At 55.8% G+C, this 16,167-nt stretch overlaps 1 protein-coding gene across 1 annotated transcript; it reads right to left on the reverse strand.

Moving 5' to 3' along the window:
• Window positions 1-145: 145 nt before the first annotated feature.
• On the reverse strand, window positions 146-14,121 carry LOC129708719 (V-type proton ATPase catalytic subunit A-like). Its single transcript, XM_055654666.1, is given in 16 exon segments — window positions 146-303; window positions 593-764; window positions 2,487-2,581; window positions 3,847-4,050; window positions 5,173-5,236; window positions 6,205-6,319; window positions 7,378-7,500; window positions 8,281-8,389; window positions 8,752-8,914; window positions 9,296-9,447; window positions 9,952-10,071; window positions 10,073-10,090; window positions 10,458-10,672; window positions 11,110-11,238; window positions 13,195-13,292; window positions 13,981-14,121. Coding segments are annotated over 15 exon segments (1,854 nt in total). The 5' UTR covers window positions 13,277-13,292; window positions 13,981-14,121; the 3' UTR covers window positions 146-210.
• Window positions 14,122-16,167: the final 2,046 nt, after the last annotated feature.

Below are 16,167 nucleotides of genomic sequence, written 5' to 3' on the forward strand. Positions count from 1 at the left end.
ACACCCCACTCCCTTCCCCGATCCACTCCCACCATCCACACCCCGGCAGCCACCTCACATCGGAGGCCTTGGCCCCCAAACCTCACTCCCCCTCAACCCCCTCCTCCCGCCCGGGATTTCGACAGAGGTGTCCAGAGTCCAGATCGGTGTTGAAATATTGGTTTTATTTTTCACGGGGAGTTTGGAGAAGCGCCTATAGAGCGCGCACCTTCAGTCCTCCAAGTTATGGAACGCGTTTTGCATTTCTTCCAGCAGCAGCGCGTAGTCTGCCTTAATCTTCGCCTCCCCGTCTCTGATGGGGTCCTGGGGGAGGGAGGGGAGGGGGGGCAGTGGCAATTAGCAACACTTTCTTAAACCTCTTTGCTGCACCGCCCCCCCCCGCCCTTTGTCACACCTCATTCGCTCTCCTCCCGCTCCCTCTCTCCCTCCACATTTTCCCTCCCCCTATCCACCCCCCCCACCTCTTTAATCCTCTCTCTCCGTCTCACCGACCCTTTCTTCCCAGCCTCCCTCCCTCCTCCCAATATCTCGCACTCCCTCCCTCCCTTTCTCCACCCACCCTACCACCACGCCCCACCCTAGGGTCGCTGACCTTGAACTTCATGGCACTCAGCTTGTAGAGGACGTCGCCCAGGTTGTCTCGGATAATGGCCCAGGTGAGGCGGTTATCAGAGTGAGCCGTGGTCTCCACCGAGTGTCGCGCCAAGTCGTAGAAGGCGATGATGTTCTGCAGGATCCCCACCGTCTTGTAGAAGGGACAGTACCTGCAGTCAAGGCGTGGAAACAGGCCCTTTCAGTCTACATTGGTCCCATCTGACTGGGTTTGGCCCATATTCGTCTCAGTTCGTCAAGTCAAGAGAGTTCAAATTCAAGTCAAGTCTCGTGTCCCAGATAGGACAATTCTTGCTTTGCTTCAGCACAACAGAATATAGTAGGTATGAATATAGAACAGATCAGTGTGTCCATATACCATTATATAAATATATACACCCAGCTCAGGTGTGGTTGGATGATTCAGTTGCCCGATAACTGGGACGAAACTGTCCCTGAATCTGGGCGTGCGCGTTTTCACACATCTATACTTTTTGCCTGATGGGAGAGGGGAGAGGAGGGAGTGGCCAGGTTGCGACTCATCCTTGATTATGCAGCTGGCCTTGCCGAGGCAATGTGAGGTATAAATGGAGTCAGTGGAAGGGAGGTAAGTTTGTTTGGTGGCTGCGTCCACAATTTTCTGCAATGTCTTGTGATCTTGAATGGTATCAATGTACCTGTCCAAATGGTTGTTAAATGTTGTGATAGATAGTACCTGACTCAAACACCTCCCTCGGCAGCTAGTTCCACCCTTTGTGGAAAGAAAAGTTGCCCATCAGGATCCTATTCAATATTTCGCCTTTCACCTCTCACCTTAAACCTGTGTCCTCTGGTTCTCAATTCCACTACTCGGGAGACCTGATTTGGAGGCCAAACCACTGGATTTATGGAGGCCAAATCACTGGAGAGATTTATGGAGGCCAAATCACTGGAGGGCTTTAAGAGAGAGTTAGATAGAGCTCCATTTGGGCTAGTGGAGTCAAGGGATATGGGGAGTAGGGAGGCACGGGTTATTGACAGGGAACGAACAGACATGATCACAATGAATGGCGGTGCTGTCTCGAAGGGCCCAATGGCCTCCTCCTGCACCTATGTTCTATGTTTCTATGTTACTCTGGTCAAAAGACTGCATTTAACGCATCTATTCCTCTCATGATCTTATAAACCTCTGTAAGATCACCGCTCATCCTCCTGCGTTCCAAGGAATAAAGTATAGCCTGCTCAACCTCTCCCTGCAGCTCAGGCGTGGCCTCGCTGATGCAAGAAAGAATTTCATTGTTCCATTGTCTGTAAATATTACAATCAAACATTCGTGGTTCTGTATTTTGAAATTTCCACCCTGGGAAAATTGTCCAGGCTGTCTACCCGATCTTCATGGGGGTAACATACAGAGGTGCAAGGAAAGCAGAGCGGCTTGGGAATATGTGTTGAGCCACAGAGAGAACATGCAGCTTCACATGGTCACAACATCACACAGATTGAAGCTGCAGCAAGGCCAGCTGCTTGCCCGCTGTTTGCTCCGAATGTTAACTCCGCGTCTCCCTTCACTGATGTCCTCAAACCTACTGTGGTTGAGGACATTTCCCATTCCATCTCCCATTTCCAGCAGACTTTCGTTTTATACAATGAAAAAATCCTGAGCGGTCGCCTGGAACAGCCCAGAGAGAGGGGCAGAGCAACCTCCTCCTATCGCTCTGCCCACCCCAGCCCCTCTCCCCTTGCATCCCCCAACCTGAACCTCTCCCTCCTCACCCCGAATCCCCCCACCTCTCTCCGAATCTCCCCCCCCCCCCCCGCCTGAATCCCACACCCCCTCTCTCCCCTGTAATCCCCCACCCTGAATCTCTCCGTCCTTCTCTCACCCCGAATCCCTTCCCCTCTCACCCCACCCTCACCTGTCGTAGGGGGCGTGTCCGTTCTGCTGCAGGAAGTCGTCCTTCAGCAGTTTGGCCACTTCCAGCGTGATCTTGTCCAGCTCGGCCAGCGATGCCTGTGGAATGGGACACACACACACACTCGCAATGGGCCATGGAGAGAGTGCAGGGGTCGCGGGTGGAGACTCAGAGAGAGTGGATGGGCCACTGGGAGAGTGGAGGGGCCCTCGGGGAGAGTGGAGGGGCCACGGGCAGACTAAGGGACAGGGCGCGGGGAGAATGGGGGGTGCGGGTCTTCGGACTAGTGGAGCCACGACTGGAGTATCGTTAATCTGTCCGGTCGCCAGACTAGGGGCAATGTGGGAGTACACTGGAAGGGGGGGGGGGGGAGAGGGGGTGCAGAGGAGATCCACCAGTGCAGGTGTAGCGTCTGGCCAGAGGCATGGCCTGTGTTTCCCTCCACGGACGGTGCCTGACCCACAGGCTCCTCTCCTCCCATCCTTGGCCCCAGATCCCAGTATCCGCACTCTCCCCCGTCTCCAGGGACGGAGCGCGACAGTTACACACTGACACACACATACACACACACACACACACACACACACACACACACACACACACACACACGCAGCGGTGTTCCTGAGCTGATGCAGCTGAACACATGATGGGGACAGAGTGGCAGTCTTTCACCCATGCTGGGGTGTTATGGAAGCTTAGGTACAAGAGTAGGTCTTTCGGCCCTTCGAGCCAGCACCGCCATTCAATATGATCATGGTTGACCATCGAAAATCAGTACCCCGTTTCCTGCTATTCCCCCATATCATTTGATTCCGTCGAGGATTACAGCGAAGGTTCATGAAGGGGTGGAGTGTGCAGAGGGGTTTGAAGGGAACTTGATTTCCTCTTCCCGCAGTGACCACGGAGTGGAGCCAAAGAGTCTCACAAACACCAATCGTGAAGGCAGAGAAGGTTATAGAACAAGTACCGGTGAACGGGATCGGTGGAGATGGGACTGCATGTGGGCCGAAAGGCCTCGTTCTCGGTTGAATGACTCCACACCACACACGCACACAATGTACAGACATACTCAAACATACACAGACACATAAACAGACCCCCACACACACAGACACACAAACTAACACAAACAGACATATACAAATATGAAGGTACACAAAAAAGCTGGAGAAACTCAGCGGGTACAGCAGCATCTATGGAGCGAAGGAAATAGGCAACGTTTCGGCCCGAAACGTTGCCTATTTCCTTCGCTCCATAGATGCTGCTGCACCCGCTGAGTTTCTCCAGCTTTTTTGTGTACCTTCGACTTTCCAGCATCTGCAGTGCCTTCTTATACAAATATGAACACATTGTGCGGCCTCACCTTGCCCACCAGCTGCACGATCTCGGCCAGGTCCTCCTCCTCCTGCAGGATCTCCTTGGTGCGGGTGCGGAGCGCGACAAAGTCGGGGAAGTGCCTGTCGTAGTAATCGTCGAGCAGGCGCGCGTACTTGCTGTAGCTCACCAGCCAGTTGACTGAGGGGAAGTGTTTGCGCTGGGCCAGCTTCTTGTCCAGTCCCCAGAACACCTGGAGCAGGACGGGGCGGCGAGAGGTGAGCCAGGGAAATAGAGACGCTCCCTCGCCGCCCCTCCCACAACGCGGCGCTCCCTCACCGCCCCTCCCATAGCGCGGCGCTCCCTCACCGCCCCTCCCACAATGGGGGGGATCTGCCCCAGGCTGTCAGCGGTGGAGTTATTTTCCATGGGCGGCTACGGAGCAACCGGTTGAAGCTTCATGTTTCACAATCCGTCCCAGTTTCGGCGCCTGGGGGCTGTGTGAATCTGATCTCGGCGAGAGCAGACAGTGCAGACAGGGTATTATGACGGGAGAGCGATAGGGAGTGTAACTGCAGCTCAGATTGCCAGCCGCTGGGGACAGGCCCGTCAGTGGTGGAGCAGCCGGAGGTGGCGGTGAATAAGACCAGGATTACCCACACAAGGGGGCTTTGAGAGACTGAGGTGGGCTGGGAATGGGATTACTGGGAAAGGGCGGCGTGTCGGGGCAGGAGGTGGTCACAAAGATCGTGGGGGTGGGGGGGGGGGGGGGAGTGGAAGGATCAGGAGGGACTTACAGCGAAAGGGAGGGAATGAGTGAGAGGGTTACTGAGAAAGGGGGAGATGTGGGGACAGGAGGAGGTTACAAAGAAGGGGAGACATAGGCGGAGTTGGAGGGTTCAAGCTGCTGTTTGGTCAATGATTTGGTGACCCCTGAGATTGGTGTTGGGTCCATAGTCCATCACTCAACCACCCTCAACCCTCCCTCCCTCCACCACCCCCAACCCGCACTCCCTCCACATACCCTTTCTCCACTACCCTACGCCCTCCCCCCTGCACGCTCCCTGCCTCCACCACTGCTGCAGTGTGCATGCACCATCACCATGTATGTACACATGCCCTATGGTTGCCCACCCAGGCTACTGCGACAGACCCTGATCACACCCCCCCTCTAACCCCCACACCCACCACCTGTAAATTCCCCCACCGTCCCGACCGGGCACCATCAACGGCACCCGCCTGCAGGATGGGAGCTCCGTCACCGGTTGCGTGGGTCAGCTACGCCCTATCCCACCGGGCAATGAGGAGCGGGGCGCGATCAATGCCACTGCGCCAGGCCATGGGCCAGGGAATGTCAAAGGGCAGCAGAGCTCACCTGAACGATGCCGAGAGTCGCAGCGGTGACCGGATCAGAGAAATCCCCTCCGGGGGGCGAGACCCTGTGAGGGGAGGGGGGGGGGGGGGGGGGGGGGGGGGGTGAAGGAGGAGGATGGGGTGGAAGAGGGATGGGAAGGTGGTTACAGTAGGACCCATGACAGGACCCTCTACATAGCTGTGGAGAGTGGGGAGGGTCACAGTGGGACTGTGCTATCGGCTCCCCTCCATTGCCCTCACCCCCTCACTCCTCCTCTGGACGCCCCCCCCCCCCCCCCCCCCCCCCACTGTCAATCCCACCCAGGCACCGTCATTGTCTCCTCCTGCTCGGCCCCATACACCCCTCTCCCTCACCGCTCTCACTCATCCATCTGTTCCTTCTCCTCCTTTCCACTCGCTCATTCCTTCCCTTTCCCCTAAAGGGCACCTCGTGTCTTTGCCCCCTCGAATATTGAACAGCCTAAATATAGTGGATGTAGAAAGGATGTTTCATTAGCGGAAGAGTCTAGGACCAGAGGGCACAGAATAAAGGGAGGTACTTTTAGAAAGATGAGAAGGAATTTCATTATCCAGAGGGTGGCGAATCTGTGCAATTCATTGCCACAGACGGCAGTAGAGGCCAAATCATTGTTTATTTTTAAAGCAGAGATAGCGATTCTTAATTTGTACGAGGTTAAGGGGAGATGCCAGGAGAATAGGGTTGAGAGGGAAAGATAGATCAGTCGTGATCGAATGGCGGGGCAGAATCGATGGGCAAAATGGCCTAATTCTGTCTTTGTCTTCTTATGATCTAAAATATACCTGCGCTGGTTACCACTCGATCCCTTTCCTCCCTCCGGCACTCCCTCCCTCCGTCACCTGCTCTTGATCATTCCCTTCCCCACACCACCCCTCCCACCCCACCCACTGCCGCATCTCCTTTCACCCCCACTGTTGCCTCCCCCCCCCCCCCCCCCCCCCCAATGCCACCCGTCCTACCCTTCTTCCCACTCCCACTCCCACTCCCACCTCAGCCCCATCAAGCCCCACTCACGCTCCGACAATGCTGACACTCCCCTCTCTCTCGGGACTCCCCAGGCACCTCACCCGTCCCGCCCGCTCGTAGAATGAGGCCAGCCTAGCGCCGAGATAGGCCGGGTATCCGCTGTCTGTGGAGAGGGAGGGGGAGAGAGGTTAGACTGGGCCGTGCTCCGAACTCCCAGTGTGGTCTAACCCATGGAGCTCCACTCTGTGTCTGACCCGTGCCCCTGGGAGTGTGGGACGGGGCAGTGTAGAGGGAGCTTCACTCTGTGTCTGACCCGTGCCCTTTTTTTCCAAAAAAAATAAATGTGATCAATTATTTACAACAATAATATTTACAACACAAACAGTAAGAACACACACAACACCAAATACACGAATTATCAAGTATATTTAAATATTCCTCAATACCAAATATACTAAACGTTAAATTACTATACTGCAATCCTTGTCCGGGATGCATTCGACCCCCACCCCTCCCTCCCCTCCACACACACACACACACACACACGGTGCCCAGAGGGGTGCCGGAAATGCCCCTTTTTGTTAAGCAAAAACAAATTTAATCAATTATTTACAATAATAATACGTACAATAGAAAACATTACCAATAAACCCACCACCATAACACAAAGTAAAGCAAATATTCTTAAATACCAAATATACTGAAAATTAAATGACTATATCATCATCCTTATTGAGGATACGTTCCACCCCCCGCGGTGCCCAGCCCGGTGCAGGACATCTCCCAGGGAGCCCGTGGACAACGCGTGGTCCCTCTCTAATGACACCTGGGCACGGACGTACCCACGGAGAAGGGGCAGGCAGCCGGCTCAGGGGGAGCTCTCTTCCGCCTGCGCCGTAACTCATGGATGGCCAGCTTGGCCAGGCCAAGGGGCAACCCAACCAGGACATCCTCTGCTCTACCCTCTATCCTCTATCCTCTATCCTATGCACCGAGTGTCCAAAGATGAGGTAGGTGGGAGTGAAGTACAGCCAGAACGCAAGGAGCACCCCTTTTAAATATTGGGACAGAGGATGCAACCTCACACACTCCATCCAGGTAGACATGAAACATAGACTGTCCCAGCCCGCAGAAGTGGCAGGCGGCTGGCGAGTCTATGAACCCTGGGAGTGTGTGACATGACAGTGTACAGGGAGCTTCACCTTGCAGCCAGCTACTTACCCGCGGGCATCTCCGCGAGGCGGCCAGAGATTTCTCGGAGGGCTTCAGCCCAGCGGGAGGTGGAGTCCGCCATCATGCTGACGTTGTAGCCCATGTCACGGAAATACTCCGAGATCGTTATACCTGGGGGGCAGGAGGTGGAGGGGTGAGGGGTAGAGTCTGGCAGAGAGTGTCGATGGGGAGACAGTGAGGGAGGGAGGGAGGGGTGAGGTGTAGGGTCCGACAGAGGTAGTGGGCGAGTGTCGGTGGGGAAACAGTGAGGGAGGGAGGGATGGATGGATGGAAGGGGAGACGGGAAGAATATGGGAGAGGCTGGGGGCGACTGGAGACGGGGTGCAGGGGAGGTGTGGCTTGGTGGGCGATGCTTTCGGAGAAGACGGGATGAGGAATAAGTGCAAGAAGTGTTGAGGGTTGAGCGGGGAAGTTTCAGTTTTGTTTATTGTCGCGTGTACTGAGGTGCAGTGAAAAGCTTTTGTTGCGTGCTGACCAGAGGGAGCCTCCAACCAGAGAAACGGGGAGAGTGTGAGCAAAGGACAAGTAGGGTGAGAAGGGAGGGAAGGAGGGAGGGATGGTCCACGGAGAGTGAGGGGGAGGAAGGTGGATGGATGAGGAGCAGGAAGATGGGGAGAGGGGTCTCACTTCCTCAGCTGTTTGAGGGCCAGATGTCAGTTGGGAATAAAGTGAAGGGTCAAAGGGCGGGGGGTGGGGGGGGTCAGGGGTAAGGGATGTTGGGGAGGGGGGAAAGAGGGCAAGGGGGAGGGTTGTAAGGTGAGGTGTGGGGGAGGTTGAGTAAAGGGGTCGGGAGCTCAGTGGGAGCTTCGTGCGAGTGGTGTGGGGGTGGGGGGGTGGGGGGAGTACAACGGTAGGCTAGCCGGACGGGGTCGGAGGTCGGAGGGCACTGACCAGTGTAAATGGAAGCCTCACGAGCAGCCACCGGCATGTTGGAGGTGTTGGCGATGAGTGTGGTCCTCTTCATAATGGTGTCCATCTTCCCCTCCACCTCCAGCGTCAGCTTTGGTGGTGGGAGGAGGGAGGGAGTGAGATGGTTACCACAGAGACCACCCACCCCGCCCCCCCCCCCCCCCCTCCCCTCCTCCCCCCGGCATCACTCCGAGCATGGACGGGTTGTCCCACCCCAGCAAAGACGTCCCACAAACATCCCTCCTCATGAGTGTTGGTGATCGCAGACGTCCTCAGAGATATCCCCAGGGTACAGACTCCCCCTCAGGCTCCACACATCTCATGGACGATTAGTCTACACTCCCATTCACCATCCCATGCATCCCCTACCCCAGCCACCCCCAGACACACCCCCAGCCTACGCCACCCCCCCCCCCCCCGCCCCACCCCCCCCCCCCCCCTCCCCCGTGGTACCTCGGGGAAGTCCCGTAGCACTTCCGCCATCTCGTTGCCGCGCTCGCCGCAGCCCACGTAAACGATGACATCGCTGTTGGAGAACTTGGACAGGGACTGGGCGATGACCGTCTTGCCGCAGCCAAACGCACCGGGGATGGCGGTGGTGCCGCCCAGCACACAGCTGGGGGGGGGGGGGGGGGGGGGTGGAGGTCACAACCAGAGACACTACCCTTCTGTTCCCCTTGATCCCCCCCGCTTGTCAGTCCCCCCCCCCCCCCCCCCCCCCCCCCCCCTCTCAGTCCACCACCCCTGCCCCTCCCCCCCAAAATCGGTCTCCGCCACCACTTGGTTCTCCCTCACCCTACTGGCACCCCCACCCTTGTCGCCTCACCTTTCTGTCGACTCATTTCTGTTGCCCCCTCTATCACCCCCACCCTCTATCACCCCCGCTCCTCTATATCACCTCCACTCTATCACCGCCACCCTTTTGTTTACCCCCCCCCCCCCCCGCGCACACACACACACACACTTTCTATCACCCCCCCCCCCCCCCCCCACTCACGGGAAGAGGGCGTCGAGGACCCGTTGGCCGGTGAGCAGCGGGCGGACGCTGGGCAGTTTCTCTGCGCTGGGCCGGACCTGGCGCACGGGCCACAGGTGAACCAGACTCAGCTGCTCCTTCACCCCCTCCAGCTCCAGCTCCAGCACCACGTCCTGGATGGGTGGGGGGGGGGGGGGGGGGGGGGGGGAGGGGTGGTCAGTGTCCGCCGTGTTACCGCCCCTCCCCCCTCCGCCGACTGTACACCCTCCATCCATTGCCGGGAAGACCCCCCTACCCAGCGCATGGAAACCCACGCCCCCCTCTGCACCCCTCGCAACCCCCCGGGACAAGTCCCGCCCTCACTCTCCCCCAGCACTTACTCCCCTGGCCCTTCCTCACCCTCACCTCCACTACCCCTCACCCACTCCCCTCCAACCTCCCTTTGCATCTCTCCTCCCACCTCTCCTCTTCCTTCCCCCACCACCTCCCACACTCTCCCTCCCCTCACCGCCAAACTCCCACCCACAACCTCTCCGACCCCCACCTATAGCCCCCTCCTCCCACCCAACGCCTCCCGCTCCCCCCGCCCATTCCCTCCACCCGTGCCCTCTCTGTATCCCCACCTATTCCCCCCCTCCCCCCCCCATCCATTCCCGCCCGCTACGCCCCTCACCCACCTTGATGCAGTAGTTTCCAGGGGGGGCGATGAAGCAGACGGTGCCGCGGGCTTGGGGGGGCACCAGGATGCGGTGCTGGATCAGGGAGTTCTCAGCCACGCAGCCGAACACATCTCCCCCCCGTCATGTGGCTGCCCACCTGGGTGGTGATGGGGGGGAGGGGGGGGGGGGGAGGGGGCGATCAGTGAGAGCACCTCCAACCTGCACCCCCCCCCCACACTGACCATCCACAACCTGACCACCCCCTCCCACTGAACCACACATTCCACCCACCTCCGTTTCCCCCCCTGCTACTGCCCCACTCTCCTCCCTCCCGCCCGCCTTCTCTCTCTCCCGCTTTCTCTATCCCCATCCCTCTCTCCCTCCCCTGCCCTCTCCATCTGCCCTCTCCCCCTTTCTCTCTCCCCTTGCCCCCACCCTCCACCCCTCATTCCCCATCCCTCTCCACCACCCCCCTCCCACTCCTTCCCTCCCTCCTCCTCGCCCCACTTCCCCATCCCCCTCACCCGGAGCCCGTGGGTGGGGGTGAACTCCCAGAGCCGCTCGGTGCCCAGGGCGCTGACGTTGATGCCCCGAGGGATGTAGATGCTACCGGTTGCCAAGCCGATGTCGCTCAGGGGCCTCTGGATGCCGTCGAAGATGGCCCCCATAATGCCCGGGCCGAGCTCCACGGACAGGGGTTTCCCAGTCCTCAGTACCGGATCTCCCACGGACACTCCAGCTGGGGGTGGCTCAGGAACACACGGGGAGCGAGTGGCCCCAGGCCGGGCCCTGCCTCCCAGGGCAACCCAACCCCCAGGCCCCAGACCCCAGGTCGGGCCCAGCCTCCCAGCCATCCAGGGCCCCAGGCTGGTTGCCTTCCAGGGAACCCCCAGGCTGGGCCCTGCCTCCCAACCATTCCACACAGGGCCCGTCTCCAGAGGGGAGCCCCACAGAACCCCGCTCCCACTCAAACCGACCCCGTGGTCTCCAGAGGAAATCCCCACCACATCCCATCCACAGCCCGGGATCCCACACAGAGGGGAGTCCCGCCTCCGCTCATCCCACCCACTCTCACCACGGGGTCCCCAGTGGACGCCACAGCCCCCACCCGCTCCAGTGGTCCTCGGCACCGTTCGTGGGGACAATGGCGAGCCGGAGTAGCGTGCAGAAGGATACAGGTTTCCTCGTAGACCTGAATGGTGGCCATGTCCCCGTCCAGACGGATAATCTCCCCCACCAACTCCTCGTGACCGACACGTACCAGCTCATACATCGCCGCGCCCGACATGTTGGATGCCACGACAACTGAGGCAAAGAGAGATAACGGTGGGCCTTGTACACCCCGCCCTCGGCCGAGATCTGTGCACCAACCTATGTCCTTTAGCCCCCCTCTCTCTCAGGGGGATATCTGTACACTGACTGCTGTCTCTCACTCCCTCTCTCTAGGGTCAAGGAAAGAGCGTTCACGTCGCGACCCTGTTTCCACCAATCTTTCCACCACCACGCACAAGAAGCGACAAGACAGACACCATTGTATGCAGATGCCAGAGTTGTTCAGCTCTGGCAGAACAACTTCTAATCTTGAAGGAATGAATGAATGAATAAGTTTATTGGCCAAGTATATTCACATACAAGGAATTGGCCTTGGTGCTCTGCCCGCAAGTGACAACATGACATACACATGACATCCTGTGTGTGGACTCGATAAGAAGAAGTCCATCTCTCTCAGGGGGGCATCTGTACACTGACTGGCAGGTATGGGAAGGTAGGACTGATGAATGCATGACTGAGGGTGCAGAGAACAGTGATTCATATTTATGGACCATTGGGATCTCTTCTGGGCAGAAGTGACCTGTACAAAAGGGACGGGTGGAACCTGGGGGGGGGGGGGGGGGGGGGGGGGGGGTGAGAGAATATCCCCGGAGGGAGGGGTGGCTAGTACTACTCAGGAAGGGTTAAACTACAGGGTATAAACAGGGCTGTAAGTCATCAAATGAGAGCTACAACTCAAGAGGGTACATTTGGAGCAGTTGTTATTGGGTAAGTCCACATCAGACACGTGGAAGTCATTTAACATCCAGTTGCTTTAAGAGCCACGTTCCCGTGAAGAGGATGGATAAGAACGGCAAGGTGAAGGGGCCTTGGATGACCAAAGAAGTAGTACATTTGGCCAGAAAGATAAAAATAAGAATATTCAAGGTTTAAAAAAAATGAAATCAGAAAGGGCCTTTGAGGAATACAAAGTGGACTGGCAATTTGAAGGCCCAAAATGGCTTTGACGAGTCGGATAGAGGAAAATCCCAAGCCTTTTTATACCTACATTAATAACAAGAAGGTAACCAGGGAGAAGATAGATCGTGGAAGGATAAAGGAGGGAATTTGGGTTTGGAGTCTGGGGATGTCGGCGAGGTACTTTGCATCTATTTTCACCAAGGAAAAGGACAGTGAGATCAGTGTGGAGAATGCTGTTGAGACGTGTTGGAACTCTTGAAGAGCATTCAGGAGGATAAATCCCCTGGACCTGATGGAATCTACCTCGGGTTATTGTGAGAGAAGGATAGTGGGAACCTCGATGCAGATCTGTGCATCTTCTCTAGCCACTGGCGAGGTCCCAGAGACCATGAGAGTAGCTCGTGGTTTCCTTTTACAGGCCGGTGAGCCTCACCTGGAGAGGGTTTTTTTTGGGATAAGATTTACTCCTATTTGGAAGAGAATAGGTTAATAATGGACAGTCCGTGTGACTTTGTACATGACTGGTCTTGTCTTACAAACTTGATTGAGTTTTTGACGAGGTGATGAAGGTGATCGACGAGGGTAGGGCAGTGGATGTTGTCTACATTAATTATTTGATAAAGTTGCCCTATTGTGGGCAAATCCAGAAGATTAGGATGCACAGGATTAACAGTCACTTGGTGCATGGATTCAGAACAGGCTTACTGATGGAAGACTGAGGGTTGTGGTGGAAGGACAATATTCAGGCTGGAGGTCTGCGGGAATTTGTGCTGGGGCCTCTGTTGTTTATGATATACATATAAATGACTTGGACTTACACGTAGATGGGCTGATTAGTATGTTTACAGATGACACCCAGAATACTGGGGCTGTGGGCTGTGTTGAAGACTGTAAATTCAGGGTATACGGTGGGATACAGTTCAGCCGTGTGGGGTTGCAAGGCAATATCCCTCTCAGGGGGATATCTGTACACTGACGGGTGTCTCTCCAAACTCACCATCACTCTACACCCCTCCCCGACTTCCTTACCTGGCCCTGAGACTCCATGAACGAATCCCAGGCTGCTCTCTTTTTCTTCATCACGGATCCTGGGGAGTGCTTGGAAGTCCATACTGCCCGCTTGTGTACTGTGGTGGAAGAGGGATGGGATGTGGGAGCAATTGGAGAAGGAAGGTTGGCGTGGGAGTCTGTGGATCCCGCCAGTTAGCCATAGTCAGAGTATAACAGCGTTGACACAGGCCCTTCGGCCAACTTGCCCCCACAAGCCAACATGTCCCATCTACACTAGTCCCACCTGCCTGCATTTGGCCCATATCCCTCTAAACCTGTCCCGTCAGTGGCGGTGAGAGGCCGGGCACAGCGACGGGTTCCCTCCGTCCGTCTGCAACAGATCGAACTTCCTTTGTAGCGTCTCTCTCCATCTCCCACTTTCTCTCTCCCTATCTCCCACTTTCTCTCCCCATTTCCTCCCCCCCTCCCCCTCCCTCATTTCTGCCTTCTCTCTCATTTTCTCATCTCCTCGGTCTTGTTACGATTCTCCCCCACACTACTCTTTTCCATGCTCTCACACATTGTCTCCCTTTTCTTGCCCAATCCTTGTCCCCTCTTTCGCCCGGACACTCCGCTTGCACGATGATGTGTCCTCAATGCCTCCTCTCAGGCTGTCTCACTCTATCCCTGCCTCCGTACGCTCCCTCTTTCTCCTCTGCCCCTCCTCCACCTTCCGCCGTTCTCGCAGTCTCTCTCCTCTATCCCACTTTCTGTGCCCGGACACTCTCTCCCACGTTAGTTGCTGTGTCTGGCTGCTCCACTCACCTGCTTGTAGCTGAGACCCACTCAGCCCGACAATGTCCCAGTAATGACCCTGATGAAGGACTATGTACACATTCCAGTGTGTTGGAACCAGGAATTAGTGGCGATCGCTGATCTGTGCAAGCTTAAACCGACATCCAAAACAGGTTCAAACTCAATGTGGAGTTTATGTAACAACACACATCGGGCACCTGTTCCCCATCAGCGAGATTAACCCTCTCTCCTCCTCTAGCTATCCACAAGCTCGTCCCATATCCCTGCTCTTGGCCTGTATCCCTGCAAACCTTTCCTATTCATGTACCCGGCCAAATATCTTTGATCATGGTAATTGTATGTGCCTCTATCATTTCCTCTAGCAGTCGCCACATATACCCACTAACCAATGTGAAAAAGTTGCCACCTCGGTGTTTGAGTTACTGAATGTTTGAGTTACTTAACCCGGCTGTGATGCAACCAGCTGTTACGCTGCCTATTGGACACCTTTTGAGGTTCAATGGAGTATCCACTAATATACCGAGTGCCCTCAATCTTTTAAGGAATGAGACGGGTTGATGAGCATTCTTTCCGATTGTATCAATGTACTGAACTGAACCCCATGAAGGAGGTATTTTGAGTGGGAAGTGATGAAAGAACCAAGGAGTTGTGCGGGGAGGTTATGACCGGTGGTGGGATCAATGAAGGTGACGGAAATGTTGGAGAACGATGTGTTGGATGTGCATACCCGTGGGGTGAAAGGTGAGGACCAGGGGAACTCTATCCCCAGTTCTATCTGAGTGCGAGAGCAGAGGTGACACGGGTGGGAAATAGACTTATGGCCACTGGTCCAGCATGCCTCCCCCACTGACTCTGCAGTCACTTGCCCTGTCTCATTTCCTGAGAGGCGACCCAGTGTGGGTCCTGTTCCAGCAGGCCTTCTACATATTGCTTGAGAACACTTGATAAATTCTTCCCCATCTAGTCTCTTCACACTGTGGCAGTCCCAGTCAATATTAAGGAAGTTGAAATCCCTGACTATGACAGCATTATTATTCATGATTCAAGAACCTTTATTTGTCATTTGCACCAGATAAGAACAGGAACTGTGAAATTCTTACGCTGCAGTTTTACAGGCAGGTTGTATGCAGCAACAATCGCAAATAAATAGACGATAAATTATCAGTTATGTTAAGTAAAGCTGGTCATGTTAGAGCAAGAACCAAAGTAGACAGAGTAACCAGGTTGGTGTACAGTGTACATTCTATGGTCAGGACTGTGTACAGTGTACATTCTGTGGTTGGGGCTGTACTGCTCCTGAGCCCAATGGTGATTGAAAGGAGCTGTTCTTGAGTTGAACCTGCTGTTAACGGTTCTCAGGTTCCTGTACCTCTTCCCGGTGGTAGCAGCGAGATGAGAGTGTGGAGAGGATGGTGTGGGTCTTTGATGACATTAGCTGCCCTCTTCAGTCACAGCTTCCCGTAAATCCTTTTCACCATCCTTGCAGCTATCTGTGCCCTCCCTGGCCATCTGTTCCTCGAATTCCCACTGACCACCAGGGCCTGGGTACAGCCCCATCAAAGTGGTCACCCCCTTCTCATTCTCAGTTCCACACATACACCCCCCACGGGACCATCGCCTAGGGATGCCCTCTCTCTACCACCATGATGTGGTCCCTAATCGAAAACACAGCCCCCCGCCTGCTCTCTTCCTGGAGCATTTGTCCCTGCCTCAGCCATGTATCTATCATGGCTCTCTTACCTCAGTCCCACATACCAATCGTCTACCAGTCATCACTTGTCTTACTCAGACCTTGAGCATGACATTGAATGCAATGCAGTCTATCACTATCTGCCTGTCCTGTCTACTGGACTGGATTTGATTAGTACGGGCATACAAGGTTATGGGGGAAAAAGGCAGGAGATTGGGGTCGATAGATCAGCCGTGATTGAATAACAGAATAGATTTGATGGGCCGAATGGCCTAATTCTGCTCCTAGAAGAAAGGAACATGAACCTGCTCTTAATCCTCTCACCGCCTGTCCCGTCCACACACACGCCTTTCGGAGAGAGTTAACCCCCCCCCCCCCCCCCCCCCCCCACCCTCACCCCAAGCCCCCACGGCCCGTGTCTGAGACTAGGGCTAACCATCACCAGAGTTGTTATGCAGACACTTTGCAACACTGCTGCAAAGCGTCAATGCATTTCTCCAGGGGAA

This window comes from Leucoraja erinacea, chromosome 24, assembly GCF_028641065.1.
Source record: "Leucoraja erinacea ecotype New England chromosome 24, Leri_hhj_1, whole genome shotgun sequence".
Lineage (NCBI taxonomy): Eukaryota > Metazoa > Chordata > Chondrichthyes > Rajiformes > Rajidae > Leucoraja > Leucoraja erinaceus.